The sequence below is a fragment of the Rhagoletis zephyria genome, unplaced genomic scaffold, assembly GCF_001687245.7.
Source record: "Rhagoletis zephyria isolate East Lansing unplaced genomic scaffold, Rhagoletis_zephyria_1.1 Rzeph_scaffold_00601, whole genome shotgun sequence".
NCBI lineage: Eukaryota > Metazoa > Arthropoda > Insecta > Diptera > Tephritidae > Rhagoletis > Rhagoletis zephyria.
In genome coordinates this window covers 54,533-74,022 of record NW_016157685.1, presented here as the reverse complement: position 1 = coordinate 74,022, position 19,490 = coordinate 54,533, and the positions used below count along the sequence as shown (strand labels likewise).

The 19,490-nt window shown below is 37.9% G+C and overlaps 1 protein-coding gene and 1 long non-coding RNA gene across 6 annotated transcripts in view; both read left to right on the top strand.

Moving 5' to 3' along the window:
• Positions 1-13,297, top strand: part of LOC108360649 (uncharacterized) — a 53,136-nt gene extending 39,839 nt beyond the window's left edge. For both annotated transcript variants that reach the window (XR_001847159.1, XR_001847158.1), the window contains exon 2: positions 12,745-13,297. This is a non-coding gene — a long non-coding RNA (uncharacterized LOC108360649). The remainder of the gene's footprint in view (positions 1-12,744) is intronic.
• Positions 13,298-13,320: 23 nt separating this feature from the next.
• The window catches only part of LOC108360647 (protein slit), a 47,143-nt gene continuing 40,973 nt past the window's right edge, over positions 13,321-19,490 (top strand). For all 4 annotated transcript variants that reach the window (XM_017613017.1, XM_017613016.1, XM_017613015.1 and 1 more), the window contains exon 1: positions 13,321-14,252. In XM_017613017.1, the coding sequence (XP_017468506.1) occupies positions 13,504-14,252 (749 nt within the window). In that variant the 5' untranslated portion in view covers positions 13,321-13,503. The remainder of the gene's footprint in view (positions 14,253-19,490) is intronic.

The window sequence follows — 19,490 nt, the reverse complement described above, 5'->3', positions numbered from 1 at the left end:
ATTTTGTTGTTGTCTTATATTTCACAATAATGTCTCCAGCCTGAACTGTATTTGGTTGCAGAATGTACTATATATACATATGCATTGGCGTTTGTATGCATGCACTTACTTTCATTTATCTTTGTTTACCATTTAGTTTGACGGAAAAATGTCAAGTAGGTAGCAAGCGACAATAGAATGTGATGAAAATGTCTAACACTCATTATGTCAGCAGTGGAGGAGTATTTCTTATGCGTAAGCATACATTTTACTGAGTAATTTTGTATATAACTAGAAGGAAATAGATCTATTATAAAAAGTGATGCGTGTAGGGCTAAGATTAGCCACCATATGTTAGGATATCCAGATATCCGTTTGGATATTCGTGTATATGGATAAAATTCGGATATCCGGACATTATTTTGTTATCTGGATATCCACAATTGTTATTTTAATGATAATTTTTGGATTTGCAAATGCCGATATCCGGTTAATGTCCGTTCATTTTTGTTTTCCGAATATCCGATTAATATCCCTTAAATTTTTCATCCGAATATTGGGTTAATATCAGTTCATTTATTATACGGATATTCCAATAATCGGTAAATATTTGCTAATTCCGGATATTCGAAGATAAATATATGTCAGAATGTCGCACTATGGTCAGCAACGAGATACTTCTTATTGCGCCTAAACACCACCTGCTTAGCGAGATCTGAATGCCTCCCGTGCAGAAGCACAATTTAATGCTCACCAATATATTCCAACTTCGCTGCTACCACAGGGAGCTTTCGAACAGACACTTGCTGGAAGCAGAACCATCTCCATCTCCTAGGCATGTCAGAAGGCACCTCTAAGAACCCGCTGACGACATCCAGACCTATACCGCACACCCACTGGGGTCGACGTTGTATCACCAAGCCATCAACAGCATCCGCTGACAGACAATCACAATCCTTACAACTTCGCGCATTGTGAATGCCGTCATCGGTTTTTAACCACTATCCATCGCAGGCGAGGAGCTTCAGTTACCTTGAGATAGCCGCGCAGTTCTAGCCTAATATCTTAAGATCTGTAGAAGACTTAAATTCTGCCTATCCGATGCGACTCCGACATACACACGCTTGTCCGACTTGTGAAGCTACCTACCACGACAATCAATCGCTTTTTCATTTGTTCCCTTAAACCCACGCAGCTAAGGCCCCTCTACCGTTGGTCCGACCTTGTCGAAAATGCACATTTCTTTGGTATTTCGTTAGTTGAGCTTGTCGAAAACGATTAATAGACTATCCGATTTAGGCAGGGTCTAGTATTTAGCACTGTAAGAAAAACACAACAACAAAAGGAAAAGAAAAAAGCAAATGCGGAGGCTAGCTAGTTTATCCCCCGATCACTAAAATCCTTATCTTTGAAGGTGCAAGATTCCGACTCAATGACCAAAGAAATCTTTTGGGCATGAAATTCATCATTCGCTAGCTAGTTTATCCTCCGATGACTAAAATATTTATCTTTGAAGGTGCAAGATTCCGACTCAACGACCAAAGAAATCTTTTGGGCATGAAACTCATCATTCCCTTCTAGGACTGGGAAGCACCGTACAAATATTCATACGTATATTACTGGTGAACAGCTCTGAAATAGACGAGTGGACGGGTGCTGGTAAATATATTTGATTTTGCGTTGATGCTTAAGCTCACGAATGAGTTAAAGTCCAATGACTCTTAGGAAGCTTTTCAGCTACTACAAGAAAAAAATACTTCATTATTGCTTCGCGTAGCTCGTCAATGCCTAATTGAATTGAATGCGATTTCCGAAGTTGTCCCAAAGAACCACTTCTACTACTACCTCACAGATATAGGCATAACCTAATAAATGTTTGGGAACGCTTAGAATCAAATTAGTGTTGAGGTGTGATGGATAGCCTCAAGCAGCTTATATTACTGGTTACTCCTTTATAAGAAGTGAGAGGAACTGATTGGATAGAGGCTGACATAAGGCTACTCTAGCATAACACTACCGATCATTAACGACTGCGTCTTCTTAAAGAGACTATATCTAGAGGACGAGAATATGTTTCGAAACTTTCTTGTGAATATCTGACAATGGCTGGACTGTCACGGATCTACTTAAAAAGCCATGGTGAAATGAACTGAAGGTGGCGCATTCCCGAAACCGCTACTTTGGTTTTGCCGACTTTGACATTTATGGCAATACGTAAACAAACTTTTTGTTTAGAAAGAAGTGCAAACGTATTGTGTACTTTCAAGTGAAAAATCGAAGTAATTCGTGTGTTCTGAAGTAAAAAACGTGTGTTGCATTGCAGCAGCCGTAGGGGTAAAGCCCCCAAATGCATTTTTTTTGTTTCCCCGCGACGACGCCTTGGCCAGAAAGTGGGTAGAGTTCTGCCGGCAGTGTAATATGCATGAAGCATTTTACGGACCACTTTTAAACACGACATGTTAAGTTGAAAACGTTGAAATACCACACATTACAAATTAAAATCGAAGGTAAGCAAGCATCGACCACTTTCTGCAGGAAAACATGCGCTGCGACAAGATATTATCGCTTTTTCGGCACCTGCAATACAAACACAAACACAAAAATTGTAAATAGTTAATTAATAACACCTATTCTTTTGAACACTTTTCAAGAGTGGTTGTATATTTTTTGTTAGCGTGGTGCTTCATTTGCTATATTCAAAGATGGCTTGAGAAATTGGTGAATCGAGAAGAAAACACGTTTTCTCACTGCAAATTCACAACTGTCAACTCATTGTTCTTCGCCATATTCTTTGTTTACCCGTTGCCACAAATGTCATTCTGCGGGAATGCGCAATCTTGTATTCTATCGTTCTTGTTAAAAAGCGGTCATTAGTTAAGAATTTCCCAGGGCGCAGTAAGTCACATTAAGCCCTTCATAAATTGGGAAAGCAGGGCAAGTCATCCACTACAGTGCTCCTCCAACACTGTAACTAAAAGCAAGGTTTCTGTTCAGTGAACTCTTAAGTTAAGTGAACTCTTAAGTGAAAATAAATATTTTTATGTAAAAATGAATTGTACGAATACTTACTCCCACTTGAACTCCGCTCATAATTTAATGCGCAATTTATTCAAAGCAATATTTTTACTAAAAGTTGATATAACTAAAATATTAGCCTCTCACTATCATAAAACCTTATTAAAACGAAAGTTTTCAGAAACACTGAACAGCTTTAAGTTGCAGTGAAAGCTGCTCAATTTTCAACATTATTTAGTTACTAAACATGCCATTAACATAGCACTTGACTCTCTGACCGTTTCTTAACATTTAATATTTTATTAAGGTTTCATGATGCCAATCTCATTAAATATCACATAAGTGATAAAATATGCATTCATAAAAGCAAACCATTAAAATATGTATTACCATCAACTACTTAGTAGGAAAATTCAGAAAAAAGCACGTGAGAGTAGAGGTGATAAATTGGCTGCTCATAAAAGTAATATATGTATGTAATTATAAACAGTGTGATGGGATAGTGTTTTATTTAATGATGAGGTTAAGATTTGGTTAGTAAGTGAGTTAGCCATTTTCTTCACCGAATATGTACACCTACATACATACACTCAATAGAAAAAGTTTACGTATAGAGATTTTTTTTACAATAGATATTCATAATTTTTTCCATAAAAAAATGCTAAATTTTTTATAAAAAAAAAATATTTGCCCAAAATTTGCAGCAAAATTTCAAACTGTTTTGTCTAAAATTTTTCATAAAAGCAAACCATTAAAATATGTATTACCATCAACTACTTAGTAGGAAAATTCAGGAAAAAGCACGTAAGAGTAGAGGTGAAAATTGGCTGCTCATAAAAATAATATATGTAACTATAAACAGTGTGATGGGGTAGTGTTTTTTTTAATGATGAAGTTAAGATTTGGTTAGTAAGTGAGTTAGCCATTTTCTTCACCGAATATGTACACCTACATACATACACTCAATAGAAAAAGTTTACGTATAGAGATTTTTTTACAATAGATATTCATAATTTTTTCCATAAAAAAATACCAAATTTTTTAAAAAACAAAAAAATATTTGCCCAAAATTTGCAACTGTTTTGTCTAAAATTTTTCGAAAATCCTTTGATACGCAGTTTTATAGCGCATTCAATTTTAATGCAATAATGTGTTTGCTTGAAGTTGCTATAAAAAAAAATATTTTATATGGAGGACCGTTGACACACAATTTTAAAATTTTGCTGATAACTTAACCAATTTTCATAAACTTTAAGAAAATATTATATATTTATTATTATAAATATGTCTAATAAAATCGATAAATATCGATAACAAAATCGATAACTATATCGATAAATGTCGATAACAAAATTGATAAAAAATATCGCTAACGAAATAGTTAAAAATATCGATTACACAAACGTTACTAAATCGATAAAAATATCGATTATTATATCGATAAGTTCCAAAAATATCGATAGCAAAATTGATAACAATATCGATAATAATACAACAATATCGATAATAATACAACAATACCGATAAAAATATCGATTATTTTATCGATAAGTCTCGAGAATCCCGAAAATTTCTAAAAATTGAATTACCTTTATTTTAATCTTTCTTCCCCTATCTTCGTCTTTCCTTATATCGGCATCCTCATCCTCATCTTTGTTTTTACTTTTATGTTTATCATTTTCTTCATCCACATATTCCCCTTCACCTTTGCCCACATATGTATAATTAAGGGCCTTATTCTGTATCACGAACGATAGGCAAAACGAACGATTCGTCTGCAGACAACAGCCTTTCTGATTGCGATTTTAAACTCTATTGGTCGTCTTCGTCTTGCTTTTCATACATTACGTTGCAGTCTCGGTTGCGTTTAAACCGACTGAAATGAAGCCGCCAGACCAATTTTTGAAGCATTCCTCTGCAGACGAATCGTTCGTGTTGGCTATCGTTCGTGATACAGAATAAGGCTGTAAGTGTTTAAACTTACCTTGGTCTTCATTTTTGCCGTTATCTTTACGTGTCTTTGTTTTTGTTTTTATTTTAACCTTTATCCTTTTCTTTTTCTATGTACGTATTCACCTTTACTTTCATTCCTGTATTAGTCTTTTTCTAAGTGTTATTCTTTAACCATTTATTAGCAAATTTTTGTTAAATTAATATCATATGCATACACACAAGAAGCACTTGTTTCAGCCCCAACCATTTCCGTTGCACCATTTCCGTGTGCAATATCCGTTGAATTTGCCAATTTACTCCCAACCAACCAACCGCCGCTAAAGAAGTTTCGCTTCAAAAATAAATTTAATGGTTTTTATGAATATCAAATAAAAATAAAAATCTGTACGGAATTTGTTTCGTGTGGGTGTACAATACTTATGGTATGCATATAAGGAAGTTGCATACTCGAAAGAAATAGATATACAATTGAGAAACGATATTGCCAATATGCGAAGTCTTCATAAAAGAAAGAATGCATGTAAGAAAGGTTTTCCGTGAAATTTCTGACTTTCCTATACACAATACTTAAGTATTGCATATGTACACATACATACCAAACTGTTCATTTACCACGAGAGCCAGAGAAATATTTTACCATTTCAAAATTTTTAAAATAAGGGTATTCACAAGACGTCCTAAGCGTAGTAATGTGTTAAAATTGTAAAAATTTTTCGTAAAATAAAGGTAAAGATGTTTTTAAACTGTATAACTGTATATAACTAGCAAGCGAGAGTTAACTTGGCTTTGTAAAAACGACACTTTTATATGTATATGACTATAAGGAAAATCCTCAAGGAATATGTAGCTCTATATTTTTTATAGCACAGTATCCTGCTTAAAGAAGGAGGTTAGGTTAGGTGGCAGCATCGCGTAACCGGAGCTCACACAGGGCCGGTTGTTCAATGTCTGATTAGCACTAATCGGAGGTAGAAGCTCCGGTTAAATACAACGACTGCTTTATCGATCACATGTACATGTCGATAATGATGTTTAACCGGCAAGTAGTGATAACCAGACATTGAACAACCGGCCCTTAGACAATTTAAGAGGGTTACTACATCGAGAAGTCTCGAAGAATATCCATATACCTTAAATTTGGGGCCTATTCGATTATATACCAGTTGTAAAAATTGAGAATTCGTCACTTCAGCTTTTAGCCATAAAATCGGGTATAAAAATTCTAAATAAAGTTACACAAAATTCGATGTTTAAAACATCGTTGAAATTGACATCGATGTATCGTCAATTTAGGCATGTTAAAAATGGTTAAATATTGATGGCAAACATAGACTTTCAGACCAATATTATCGATGTTTCAAAAACATTAATGCATCGTTTGCATCCCTAAACATACCTCAAATTTGCCACGAGTCTGAGTGCTGTCCTTTACATCAACTTTATCATGCTCATTCCACGAATTTTTCTAAAAGTTGTTATAGGCGGAATTAATCTTAAATACTTGACATTAAATATTTTCCCATCCCACAAAAGAAATTTTGATTTATCATCATCGTGCACTAATAACGGTTGCCAAAATCAATTGTCATTCAGACTGCACTTCAATAAATACTATTTGTCTAATGTTTTGATGACGTAGCGAAAGCGATAGAAATATGCTATCATAAATTTACTCATCTGCCATTCGCAAACAATATGTCAACTGCAATCAGCTGTTTGTCATTAACACACAATAAGACACATCACATCCGGTGTGGTGGAAACTATGTAGGTACTGCAGCGTAAGGAGCATCTTCATTCAAAGATTTTTTATTAATGCTGCGTGGATATGTATTTATGAACATACATATGTATGTATGTACAGTAGGTATGCATTTAAGTGCGTATACACAATAGGGGTATTCTCGAAGTATTGCACGATGCACGTATTGCACGAAATGCAAAAATACTATCCCAAATTTCGAAGAGTACGAGAGCACCCCATTGCAAAGTGGTAGAATGCATGGGTAGCAAGCAGCGAAATTATGTATCAAATACAATAACAAGAGACAGCAGAAAAAAATGAAGTGAGCGAGATGAGAGGAATGAGAGAAATATGTAGCAATTCCAACAACAAAACAACTAGCACAGGGTCGCATATATCTTGCTATGCTATTTTGCAAAATATATACATGGGTTTCGACGTTGCATATTTTGCAGCGATAGGAAATGTCGTTTCCCATGTATTTTGTTGTTGTGTGTTTGCAAGTTATGCAATCCATGCAATCCGTGCTACGTGCAATGGCTTTGCAAGATTTGGAGAATACCCCTAATGTATTTACAAAAGTAGCGTGCATGTTTTTAGGTAGAGTAAGCTGATATCAGACGTTCGGATTTCGTTGAAAAATAACCGGTTACCATTTCTTCGAATAGCAATTAAATACTATTTAAAATATGACCAAAGTAATTGAAAGATTTGTTTGCGTGCTGGCACGGATTATTTCGATTCTAATATATTTTTATTAAAAATTCTATATACATAGCATAACGTGAGAATTCATGGTGAATGTCACTCACTGTCAAGTTCCTGTCAGTCATCAAATTAATAATTGAAACAATTAACTCCCTAGACAACAAGATCTAGTTGCTGAATTGAAGTTAAACAGATTGAAGCTGCTGTTGGTTAGCGGGTTACTTCTGTGCGTTTGCAATAATGTTTGGTCCATTGCTTGGTCGGTTGCTAGCTTTTGTAAATTACTGCTAGCCCACGTACACCGCTGTACCACTACTTCAACCACCACCCATTTAAACATTTTTACGCTATTTATGAACGAGTAAAAGTATATTGTTGCTTGTCAATTTACAAATTGTGAGTTGTCTTAAGCATCAATTAGACGCGATCACCCTTGAAAAAATACTTAAAGCGGACAATTACAGTAGCACAAACCTACATCCTAATACATACATATGTATGTAGGTACTCTTGTGTGTGTGCGCACTTTTACATTTGTGTGCGTAATTGATTTAAATAATTGAGTGCATCAATGCAACGACCGTTATATGCAAGGTTTTATAGAAAAGCGATGTCAGAATGATAAGCATTCAGCAGCAAATGCAAGCAAGGGTCTCGCTTTTATCTTGTTTGCCTGAAGTGAAGAGCTTTAAGCACATAAATTATACTCTTTAGCAAATATACAGTGGCGTATAAAAGCATTTGTCTTATTCACCACCGGCAGAGTGCATTCTTCATAGGTGCAGCATCTGTGTTATTTTATGTAGATTTTTTTTTGGTTTATATCGAAAAATTCTGAAAGTGAGCATTCAATTTCTGATCTAAAAAATTAAACATTGCACTTCACCTTTATAATTTTACCCTGCATTAAACTTCACATGCCTGGCGGAGCGTATTTAAAAAACAATTGGGCATATTCATAGACGAAATAAAGTCGATTCTAAAGTTAAGTTAGGTATGCTGGCCAGCCACCATAAGTTAAGTTCCCGTTTAATCGCTTGGATGGAAATCCAATTAGGAGGCCGAGTTCCGCGCGTAAGACTGCCGCCCCTACGCTCTTCTCCATCTGAACTATAGAGTATATAGTGGCTTCGAAGTTCGTTCCAATGTGCACTTTCTATTCTCTTAAGAAACATTTTCTTCTCCAATACTGTCCACCAATACCCCATGAAATAGTATCGGCCTGACTATCGCAGTGAAGATCCAGTGATAAAGAGGAGGCGATAAGCCCCAGGTGCAGTACAGCATCTTTTGAATGCAAAGAATGTCACGGGGGCCATCTTCGTTCCTCCACATTGATCTGCCTCGACAGCTTGCTTGCTTGGTGCTTTGCTTCACCTGGAGGGTCACCTCATCCAGCCAAGCTTGGACCATTTCGGAACCTTGTATTTCCTGGCGGAGAGTACCAGCCCCACTTCGGTTGCCCAAAGATGTATCAGCCATAGTTCTTGACTCACAAATAAGCTGAGTGTGGACAGACACTTTCCGCTTACTATGACAGTAAGTTCCGCTTATGCAGTAAGTTCGACTGGTCCTGAGCCCGCAAAGTGGTTGCGGCTCCACAAGGGCAGACGACGAGGCTCCCTTCGCGAGCTTGACGGCGAGTTCAAGAGTAAGAGTCAAAAGGTAGACATTGGCACCGTGATCCTTCTATTATGGATCTCGGTGATCGTATCTTTTCTCTCCAATTCGCCAGCTTTACAATTACCATCACTATCCCGGCGTACAAGTGAGTGAGCGTGTACAATAATACTAATTGATGGAGGCATAGATATCATAAGGAACCATGTAGCATTCTGATCTCATTAGATCTGATCGCCGATCATCGACCCGTTCTCGCGTAGGAGGTTTATTTTCCTATTCTACAACGCTTCACGTCCCATATCTTACCTTACCCTCCTACCATCCCAAGTATTCACAGTATTTTCCACACCACTGTATATCCGTACATTTATTTGCCAAACACGTAGAAATCCGCAACTGCACTTGAATAAAAAAAAAAACAAGTAACGAGTGCATTTTTAATTGCAACCCTCCACTTTTTGCCACCCACTTGTATAGCGTGGCGGCGGCAACGTTTACTGTTGTTATCGTCGTCGTCGTCGTCGTCGTTAGCAATACGAGTACAGAGTAATAGCGATAGCAATGGCAGCCAGCAAAAAGAGGTCCTTGAGTTGAAACATATGAATTTGTCAGCCTGGTTAACTTAATTCAATCTTACCTGAGGCTATTTGACGCGTTGCTTTTGCTTTATCTCAAAAACAGCACAAGCAACAAGCTGAAGCTGATAGGCAGCATTGTAAAAATGTGTACGTACATATGTACATACATATGTATCAGAGAGCTGCACAAATGCGCTTAGAACTCATTTCAAGTCAAATAAAGAAAAGCAACATGTACGGTAGGTTATTCGGATAGGTGTTCCAACTTAGGTAACATGGAAATGGAGCGGAGTTCTTCCTATTCCCCGACTAAAAAGTCTTCAGAATCCATCCCCTGTACTCTATAAAGTAGTGCCCACTGAAAAAAAAAATAAAACACTTTTTTCTAATATCGCTCGCCCCTCGGCAGTCAATGGCAAACCTTCGAGCGTATTTTTGCCATGAAAAACAGCTTCTGATAAAAATACAATCTAGAAGTCATAAGTCTGCTTTTCCTATGGATAGCAAGAAATCTGTTGCTTTTTTAATGTGAGGCCTGCAAATAACCTTTGCAACCCTGCAGCCCTGTGTACGTTTCAATATTCTGTCTGCCTAATGGGACATGCGAAGTTCATGTGATCGTTGAATTTCCTTTAGAGAAATTGGTACGCACATAAGTACGTCGTTATCTCGAAGAACGCGCTCTTTCGCCACACTGTAAAAAAAAATTTTGTTTAAATTTGCGCATATTAAGATAGGTAACCAGTTTTCTCTCTTAGTGAATGCAAATTTAAACACCGTGTTAATTCAATTACACATTGCCCGTTTACTTTTACTTATCATATGTCTGGCGTAGAATAAATTTCAAATTAGTTAGCTGAGTTCTAAACAGATATCGTTCAAAATTTCACAGTTTACACATAAAATATTTAAAATTTCCTCTACTATATTCTTGTTTAAATTTACGCATATAACGAGAGGTAACCATTTCCTCTCCTAATGTGTGCAAAATTAAACACTGTCTGTTTACTTTTACATACCAAATTTGTCACGTAGAGAAAACTTACACATAAAGTGTTTAAAATTGAGTCAAGATGAGCACTTAATGTTTATTATTAGTAAATAACATATATTTTTACTTTCAAAATTTTTGCAATTTTAAGCATTTTATGTGTATATTTATGTGTATTTTTTAAACATCGCTTGTTTAAAATCAAATCTTGAACACATTGTACGTATATTTACACGTATTCTGGTTGAAAAATAAACACTTTTCAGTAGTAGTTTTACATGCACTTTTCTAAGTGTAGCTCGTCAGCTTTTCATTCCCATACCATCAACGTATTTGTGTTCTGGGACCCAATGCAATGTGCATCATTTATGTCATGCCTAACCCTCCTAAGTATTGCTTTCTTACCATCTTTGACGGCCTTCTTATATAATGTACATACATACGAGTATATGAAAGTATATATAGCCTTAATGTCAGCCTCTCATTGTACATGTGGTTTCGGATTTGTTTACTGCAGTAGCTCTGGCACTTTAGTTATTGCCAAACCTTCAGTTTGAAAAATACTAGTACGGGTGGTCGGGTAGCCTTTAAATGTCTGATTCATAGCAGTAAACCCCAGCTCCTACTCATTCATTCATTTTAGAACCGTCTGTGTAACAGTGCGCCGCGTCAACTCCAAATTTCGTACGCCAACCATCGACTTCTCGTAGTAATTTCAAGAGACCTTTCGAAACTCAGGCTCGGAATCACAAATCCTATTTCTCCTATTAGGGTTGGCGCTATACTGCTGTAACCATATGTCCTGAATCCAAACTGACCTGAGACATAAAGTCTTACTGCATTTATAAACGCTATGTTTTTAACTACTACATCCTCAAGGCACCGGTTATGCTAATCATAGTTCTTCTTCGTCTTCTTTTTCATCACTGTCTATCACACTACCTAATACCTCGTAAAATACTATAGCCTAACAATAGACTAGAGTATCCAATGTGAAAAAGCAATCGCAAGACCCCACAGTCAGCCCTAAATCATTTTACATGCCGATACTTTCTTTACTTGCCCCTCCGCACTGGGTTTCCACGACAGTTTGCTGTCCAGTACGATTCCAACGTACTTTGTGTTAGAATTTTCTTGTTAAGTAGTCCTTCTTAATTTAGGCCTGCTCCACGTCATTGGAAACTTTTAATTCCTTGTTAATATTACATAATCGGTATTTTTCGTATTGACGCTCAGCCCAATTTTCATCAAGACGTTTACCGCTATGGATGACTCAAGCGTGTTCATACTTCTCCAAGAATTAACAGGATAACGTTGTTTTGAATTTTTCTAGTGGCTTATTGCTTATTGTATGTAGAATCAATTGCACTTGTGCAGCTCTCTAATTTGTACATAATCTTTGTAGGCTGAATTTGCAACATGTTCATTAACTTTTTCCACTTTTTCTACTCTTTCTTTCCAGGCACCTTAACTGCTCGCCCTGCATCTGAGCCGACCCGAGGCTGAGGATTATAAAACCAAAAAAAGAAGCATCGACAACGGCAACGGCACAACTACCTAAAACAGCTGCCGCCGCTTAGCAGAAAAACTGCACACACACAGCACGCTAGGCAAATGAACAGCAAGAGCAATAACAATAACAATAACAACTACAACAAAAAAAAAAACAAGAACAATAAGAAACAGCAAAAGCAACAGCGCGCGCCGCCTGCATTTATTATTATCTGCTCGTATTGAATTACAATACAAATGCACATCCGCTACCTACAGGTCGGTCGACTGTTGGTCGATGGTTGGCAAAGTGTAGCTTTGTAGTTACATAGTAGTGTTTGTGCGTACACCGAGTAGTTGGATATTTTTTCTTTAAAATTTTCTCGTTCTTTTTTTTTTTTGAAAAGTGTATTTCACTTTACGACGAACGGAGTGGTTGCCCCGCTGAATTGGTTGTTTCTTGTCTTTTGCGCCTACCGCCGACAGCGAGGAAATTATCAACCACCACCAACAAACACCGAAGCCAGAAGAGATGCCTGCTGCAACAGCTATCGAACGAAATTGTGTAGTCCAATTATTTTATTGTTGTTAGTGTACTTTTAATGTGCATTTAAAATAACAATTGTGTGTGCTTGTGTAACGTTTTTTTTTTTGTGTGGCAGTGTTCAGTGCAGCATTGCAACACAGTTAGAAGGAACGTGCGGACGACGGTAGTTGGACGATACGAATCGAAGGTGGTACGTATTGTGTAGGTGATTACCGGTGCGGATTGCGCGACAAATACGTGAACGAAGAACAAAAATTGCACAAAAGCACAAAATAGGTTAAAAATTAATAAGAAAAATCGAAAACAGCGAGAAAATTAATAAAAACAACGAATAACGAAGTTTACATGTGAAAAAATGCCACAATTGTTTTGTTGCGTGCCACGGCAACAACAACAAAAGCTTAGCGAAACAATTGCGTGCGTGAAAATAACGAGTACATTACCACACAACGTAATCATGTGATTTAGTTAGTTTAAAATGGGAAAAAAATTTTGAACTGCTGTTCGAAATCACACGAAAAAAGTGCGAAATTTAACAAACAAAAAAATCAGCTTGACGCCGCCGCTTACCGCTAAATGACCAAAGCCAGAAGCCTTGCCTGCCTAAGGAACTGCATAAAACGTTTAACAAAACAACAGCAAAAACTAAATTAAAAATAAAAACAAAAAAGGAAAAAAAAATAAACCGTTTTCCAGTATTCATTCACCTTAAAAAAAAAACAACAACAGAAAACATCACACAACAAAAATCATTACACCAAAACTTCAGCAAAAATTCTCCAGCGCCCTCCTTCATACACCATACATCAACACACACCTACGCACACACACACACACACACACACACACGCTCGCGCTATTTTAATGTACGGCAATGACGCACCTGCAACCCCAACGTCGCTTCTACTCCCCAATGCGGCGATTTAAAGGAGGCGGTGGTGGTGATGGTGCTGGCAGCTTAAGCGCAGCAAGTGTCAGTAGATATGCACAAGCAGATGCTCGCAACAGCAATAGCAATAGCAAAAACAACAACAACTCCAGCAACAGCAATAACAGCGAAAGTGCAATTGCCATTGACGCCGCCTTTGCTTCTGCCTCTATCGGCGGTGGTGGTGGTGATTGTGGTGTAGAAACAGTGTTTAACACTAACGCTTGCACGGCAGCTGTTGCGCTCGATTGTTGCAGCAGTAATGGTGGTGATGGTGTTGTAAGTGCGGCACATTGCCACACTCCATCGTCCTCCCGCACAGCAAGCCACCCGACAGCAATGTACACACGCGCCGCCGCCAGTATTCTTCACCCCAACAGCCACAGCGTTCTCCACCACCTTCCACCAATCATTCTTCGTCGTGAACGTCGCCTTTGTTGGCTCTTTTGTGTAAATTCTCACTTTCTCCTCCTCATCCTCCTACTGTTGCTTGCTGCCTGCGGTGATTTCCTTCAGGTTGCCGCCGAACCATATGGCGGCTCTTCGGTGGGCATACATATACCCGGCGGCAGTTTGGGCGTGATCAGTGAATCACGTTGTCCGCGTGTGTGTTCGTGTAATGGCCTGACGGTAGACTGTTCGCATCGTGGTTTAACACAAGTGCCGAGGAAGATATCAGCGGATGTGGAGAGACTGTAAGTACACGAATTACTTATGTGGCGTTTTTTGCTTAGTTGGTTTTTTTTTTACATTATTATCATACATATGTTTGATTTTTGCGAGAAAAGGACATGCAAAGTGCATTTCCGCAACAAATGTATATGTATGTACATTAGGCTGGTCAAAAAAAAAAGTAAAGTCGTAATTTTAATGCTCTCAACAGCTCAAAGCTCTCAAAGTTTTCCATGTATTTTATATGAAAAAAAAACTTTTTGCAGAAATAATATAGAATTCTTGAAAATCAATATTTTTCGATTGGAAAACTCTGGTTCTCTTCAGGAGACTTCCAATAATTGGATATTATCGTTTATTTAACCATTTTTTAATACAGAAGATTTGTTAATGGTCCCCCATTGCATTTTCTGGGATTTTTTGCTGACCTATAAAATGTAGTTGCTATAAAAAAAATATTATTAAATAAACATTCGGGCATTATTATTGGAAATCTCCTAATCCGATCGAAAAATATTGATTTTCAAGAATTCTATATCAATGTAAAAAATTTTTGATTTCAAAGTAGAAAATAGGAGTATATTTTTTGGTATAGAACAATCCTAGGGGTAAGAGCATAAAACTTCGGACTTTACTTTTTCCCCCACATTCATTTTTCGACCACCCTAATGTGCATACATACGATATGTACCTTAGACCGTACCTTCGCCGTACGAAAGTGTTTTTTCAAAGACAATTTCGAACGTAGGTAACGCCTTTATACATTTTTCGTCATTTCTTCAGCATTTAGAGTCAAATCTTAAAGTATAATATACGCATGTACTTGTCTTGAGAAGAAAATTTTTTTGTTCCAAAGTCCATTGACTTAACGTACCATCCTATTGTCAATAAATCAAATCTCTCCAAACAGTCATTAAACCTTTGCTAAGAAAGTATTTCGATTGTTACAATAGAACTAATTTTAAAATGATTTTTTTTTACTCCCGAAAGTAGATGTCACCGTAAAATTTAAAAAGGCAACCCCTAGTTTCGGCCAAAAAAAAATTTTTTCGAAATTGTCTGGCAAAAGTATTTTAGACTCAGGAGTGTACGGCGGACTTTTTTGTTTGCTCTTAAGGTAGTACGGCCTAATGTGCTTATATGAAAGCACACACACACACAAATACATATGTTGTATGCGTAGATGTATTAATTTATAGTTACAACTTTATATTGAAAGTTCATTAAACATCTAATCAGTAATTTGCAAATTGAAGTCTCAACTTTAGATTAGGCTTTTCGCTTTTATATATTTATGACAAAGCGAAAACTTTACTTGTAGTAATTAAAAAACTTCCATAGGACTCAATAGGAAAGAGGAAGAAGAGAAGTGCAAGGAAAACAGAAATTAGAAAGTTAAAAAAAAACTCGTGTTCAACACGAGCAACCCATCTGCGAGATGCGGTAACAAATCCGATTGTAGCCTTGGCTCACGGCAGAAGGAGAGGGACCTTCGGCTGGGCCACTCCGACTTATTCGGTTTAAGGGACAGAAGTCTGCAACGTCTGTTCACCAGTAGTTGTGCAGCAATCGGCTCACAATATAAAGGTTTATTCGGTTGTAAAACCACCCCCGTCCCAGCAATAGGTTATGCGCTGAGTTTGGGAGTTGAGCAAGCCTCGGATCGGCAATCGTTTAACGGACTACGATTTGAGGGCATGCACCTGGAATGTCCGAATCCTCAATGGGGAATGTGCCTCTGCCCGGCTGGTTGATGTTCTTGTAGGACAAAAGCTGATATCACCGCCATCCAAGAAATGCGTTGGATGGGGCAAGCCAAGAAATGTCTGTGGCTGCCATATAAAGGAGCGCAAATTCGGTGTTGGATTTGTAGTGGGAGGGAGACTCCATCCCCGAGTACTGCCGTTCACCCGGGCCCGAAACATGGTAGTACGCAGTACTAGGTTCACGCATAAACAGATCCATCAAGCTGCGTGGCTGCCGCCGAATCGAAAAACCAGAAACCAAATCGATGGTGTTGTGATAGACGGAAGGAAAGCTTCCAGTGTTATAGGCCCAAACGTCGACTCGGCTCACTATCTTGTTGCAGCCAAGATACGCACCCGGTTCTGTGCAGCAAAAAATGTGCGGCCAAAAATGCACGCAAAGCTTAACGTCGAAAAGTTGCAAGCCCTAAAGAACAACTGGTACGATGAGGAGTATCAAGAAGGGGCAGAGACATGCCCATGTGGGACCGCTGTAGAGAACTGAAGCGGGAAGCGAGACGTATTTGTCGCGATAAGACGGGAAAGACCGAAAAACGTGTGTGCGAAGAGCTTAAAATACTGGCCGATAGGAAAAACGCCCGAAAATTTTACCAGCCAGTTAGAAAACTTACGGAAGGTTCAAGACCAAGGCGAACTCCTGTAAGAACAACAATGGCGACCTAGTGACCGACGTCCAAAAATTATGGAACGCTTTTCCACCCTACTAAATGGTAGCAGCACGAATACCAATTACGCTGAAAAACAACAAAGCTGTTGCAGCTGACAACCTGCCATATGAGCTTTTCAAGCACGGCGGCGAGGAGCTGATGATCAACTCTTATGCAGAGTATAGTCAGATGAATGCATGACCGACGACTGAAATTTAAGTGTGCTCTACCCAATCCATAAAAAAGGTGACCCCGAAATTCATGCCAATTACGGCGAAATCAGCCTTCTCAGCATAGGTTATAAGGTCTTATCGAGCGTATTGTGTGAAAGACTGAAGCCCACCGTCAACGAACTGATTGAGCCTTGTCAGTGTGGCTTTAGACCTGAAAAATCCACCATAGATCGACACTTACCACCTATTTGTCGACTTCAAAGCCGCTTGTGACAGCACTAAGAGGAGTTGCCCATACTCCGAAATGTCTGAATTTGGTATCACTCTTGTCAACAACTGCTACTTTGGACTGAGTAGGCGACCGAGAAGTAAAGTCCTCTCTTGGCGCACGAAAATCACTCTCTGTAAGACACTCATCATCCCTGTGCTGGTTTATGGCGCGGAGGGAAAGATTTTGCGGAAGATTTACGGGCCTTTACGCTTTGGCGACGGCGAGTACCGCAGACGATGGAACGAGGACCTGTATGAGCTTTGCAACGACATGGACATAGTGCAGCGAATTAAAATACAGCGGCTCCGATTGCTTGGCCATGTCGTTCGAATAGATATCGACGCTGTAGATCTGAAAGTATTCAACTCGGAATCTGCTGGTGGTAGCAGAAGAAGAGAGTGGCCCCCAATGCGATGGAAAGACTTGGCATTTCCAATTGCGTCAGTTAGCACAGAAGAGGAACGACTGGCTGGCTTTGTTGAACTCGGCCAAAATCGCTTAGGCGCTTACAGAGCCATTGCACACTCATCTGTATGCATTGATATCAAATCGAATCATTTGTCAATAGTTTGGCCTAATCTGTTTTTTTTCTAAACAAATGAAAATTCTTTCACTGAAACTGATATTTAGGTTTGATTTAAATACTTAATTCATCAAAATGCTAAAATTAAAAATAACTGCGAAAAAACATAAAATTATCGAGAAATTTTTAAATGATTTTGATGTCTATTTAAAATTCTGCTTTTCACTGTCATAATAATGATCAATGTAATGATGTTGTCGACCTTAATGGCTGATGACCCCAAATTGCGATAATTGCGAATTGTGCCATACTCGTTGTACTCGCAAAACTGGCAAGCTGGCAAATTGCGGTACCATCATTACACTCTACTCTGTACAACACAACATTTTGGATTTGGACGTGATGTCCAACAACAACGAATTCATTGTATGAGAACAGATGTGTGTTTCCATTATTTTTACGTTTTTCTTTTTTTGTTTTTTGCTTGAATTAAAGGCATCACATTATTTTCACAAAATTTATAAAATTACAGTTAAACACTATAATAGAAAGCCATTAAAACCTACGTGTTTCTTTACATATAAACATTTGTTGAAAAAGATTGAAGGAATAACAAACTCATATCAAAGTGCAGTTATGTACATATGACTAATAAAAAAATGGAAGAGCGGTATCTGTGCTGAAAAATTATGAAAAATTAAATATGAAGCAGGGAGGGGGTAGTCTAGTAACACAACTACATAGTAATCGTCATGAAAGACGGTCTGTCCCTCTTTTACTTTCATTCCGAAAGTCGAAAGGAGAGACTATACCCCAACTAAATCATCCAGGCTGTTTAGTCTAAACTTTTTGCTGGAAGCTATGTGATAGGCATTAAAGACCCCAGGATGGAGCAATCTATGTCTATGGGGAAATTCCCATTTAATTTTTCAAGCGAGGATCTACGCCATTATGTAGTCTATGTGCAGAGATTAACTTGCATAGGAATTACCGCAATGAGAGCATTCTAACCCTTAGCGGCAGCTAGGTGCACTCACGGCTCTCTTTTACTTTGAGGCTAAATATTCTGTAGTTCTGGAGTTCATTTAGAAACTTAACAACCTTGCTCCACACATTGATATCCGACTGCTTTGAGAGCATTCTAACCCTTAGCGGCAGCTAGGTGCACTCACGGCTCTCTTTTACTTTGAGGCTAAATATTCTGTAGTTCTGGAGTTCATTTAGAAACTTAACAACCTTGCTCCACACATTGATATCCGACTGCTTTGGGTAACAGGTCCCAAGTGGATAGTGGGAAAGGAAGTAATGGACTGCAGCGGTCTCAACCCCCATAGGGCCTGCAGTAGGTACAAACACAATCAGGGCAGTGTTCAAGAAAAATAAAATAACAATGAGAGAACGACACTACTAGCCAAGCACCACCTTATGGGCGGGGTTCAATTTGAAGAGATGCAGTAAGTTTAGTCGAAGAAGATTTATAAATCTACATACACTAGCTAGAATATGTTTCCGTACAGTGTGTTTTTTTATATTTACAATTCTATTCTACAAAATTTATTTAAAAGTTGAATATTTGTCGAATCTTCCTAAATTTTGTAAAAACTTTGAATCATTAATCTATATTTCATTTGACGCTGAATGGACTATATTTATATTAAAAAATAACGGTAAAAATTTATTACGAAAAAATTGCAAATATTAAAAAAAAAAAACACTGTACTGTAACATATTCTAGTGAGTGTATATCCAATCTAACTGCCGCAGATAACTACGGAAGCATGAAATAGAAAAAATTAATTTTATTTAGAGCCAAATTAACAGCGCGTAGTTTACTCAGAATCGGCGGTTAATCTGTAGTTAGTTAGCTTAATGTAACTTAAT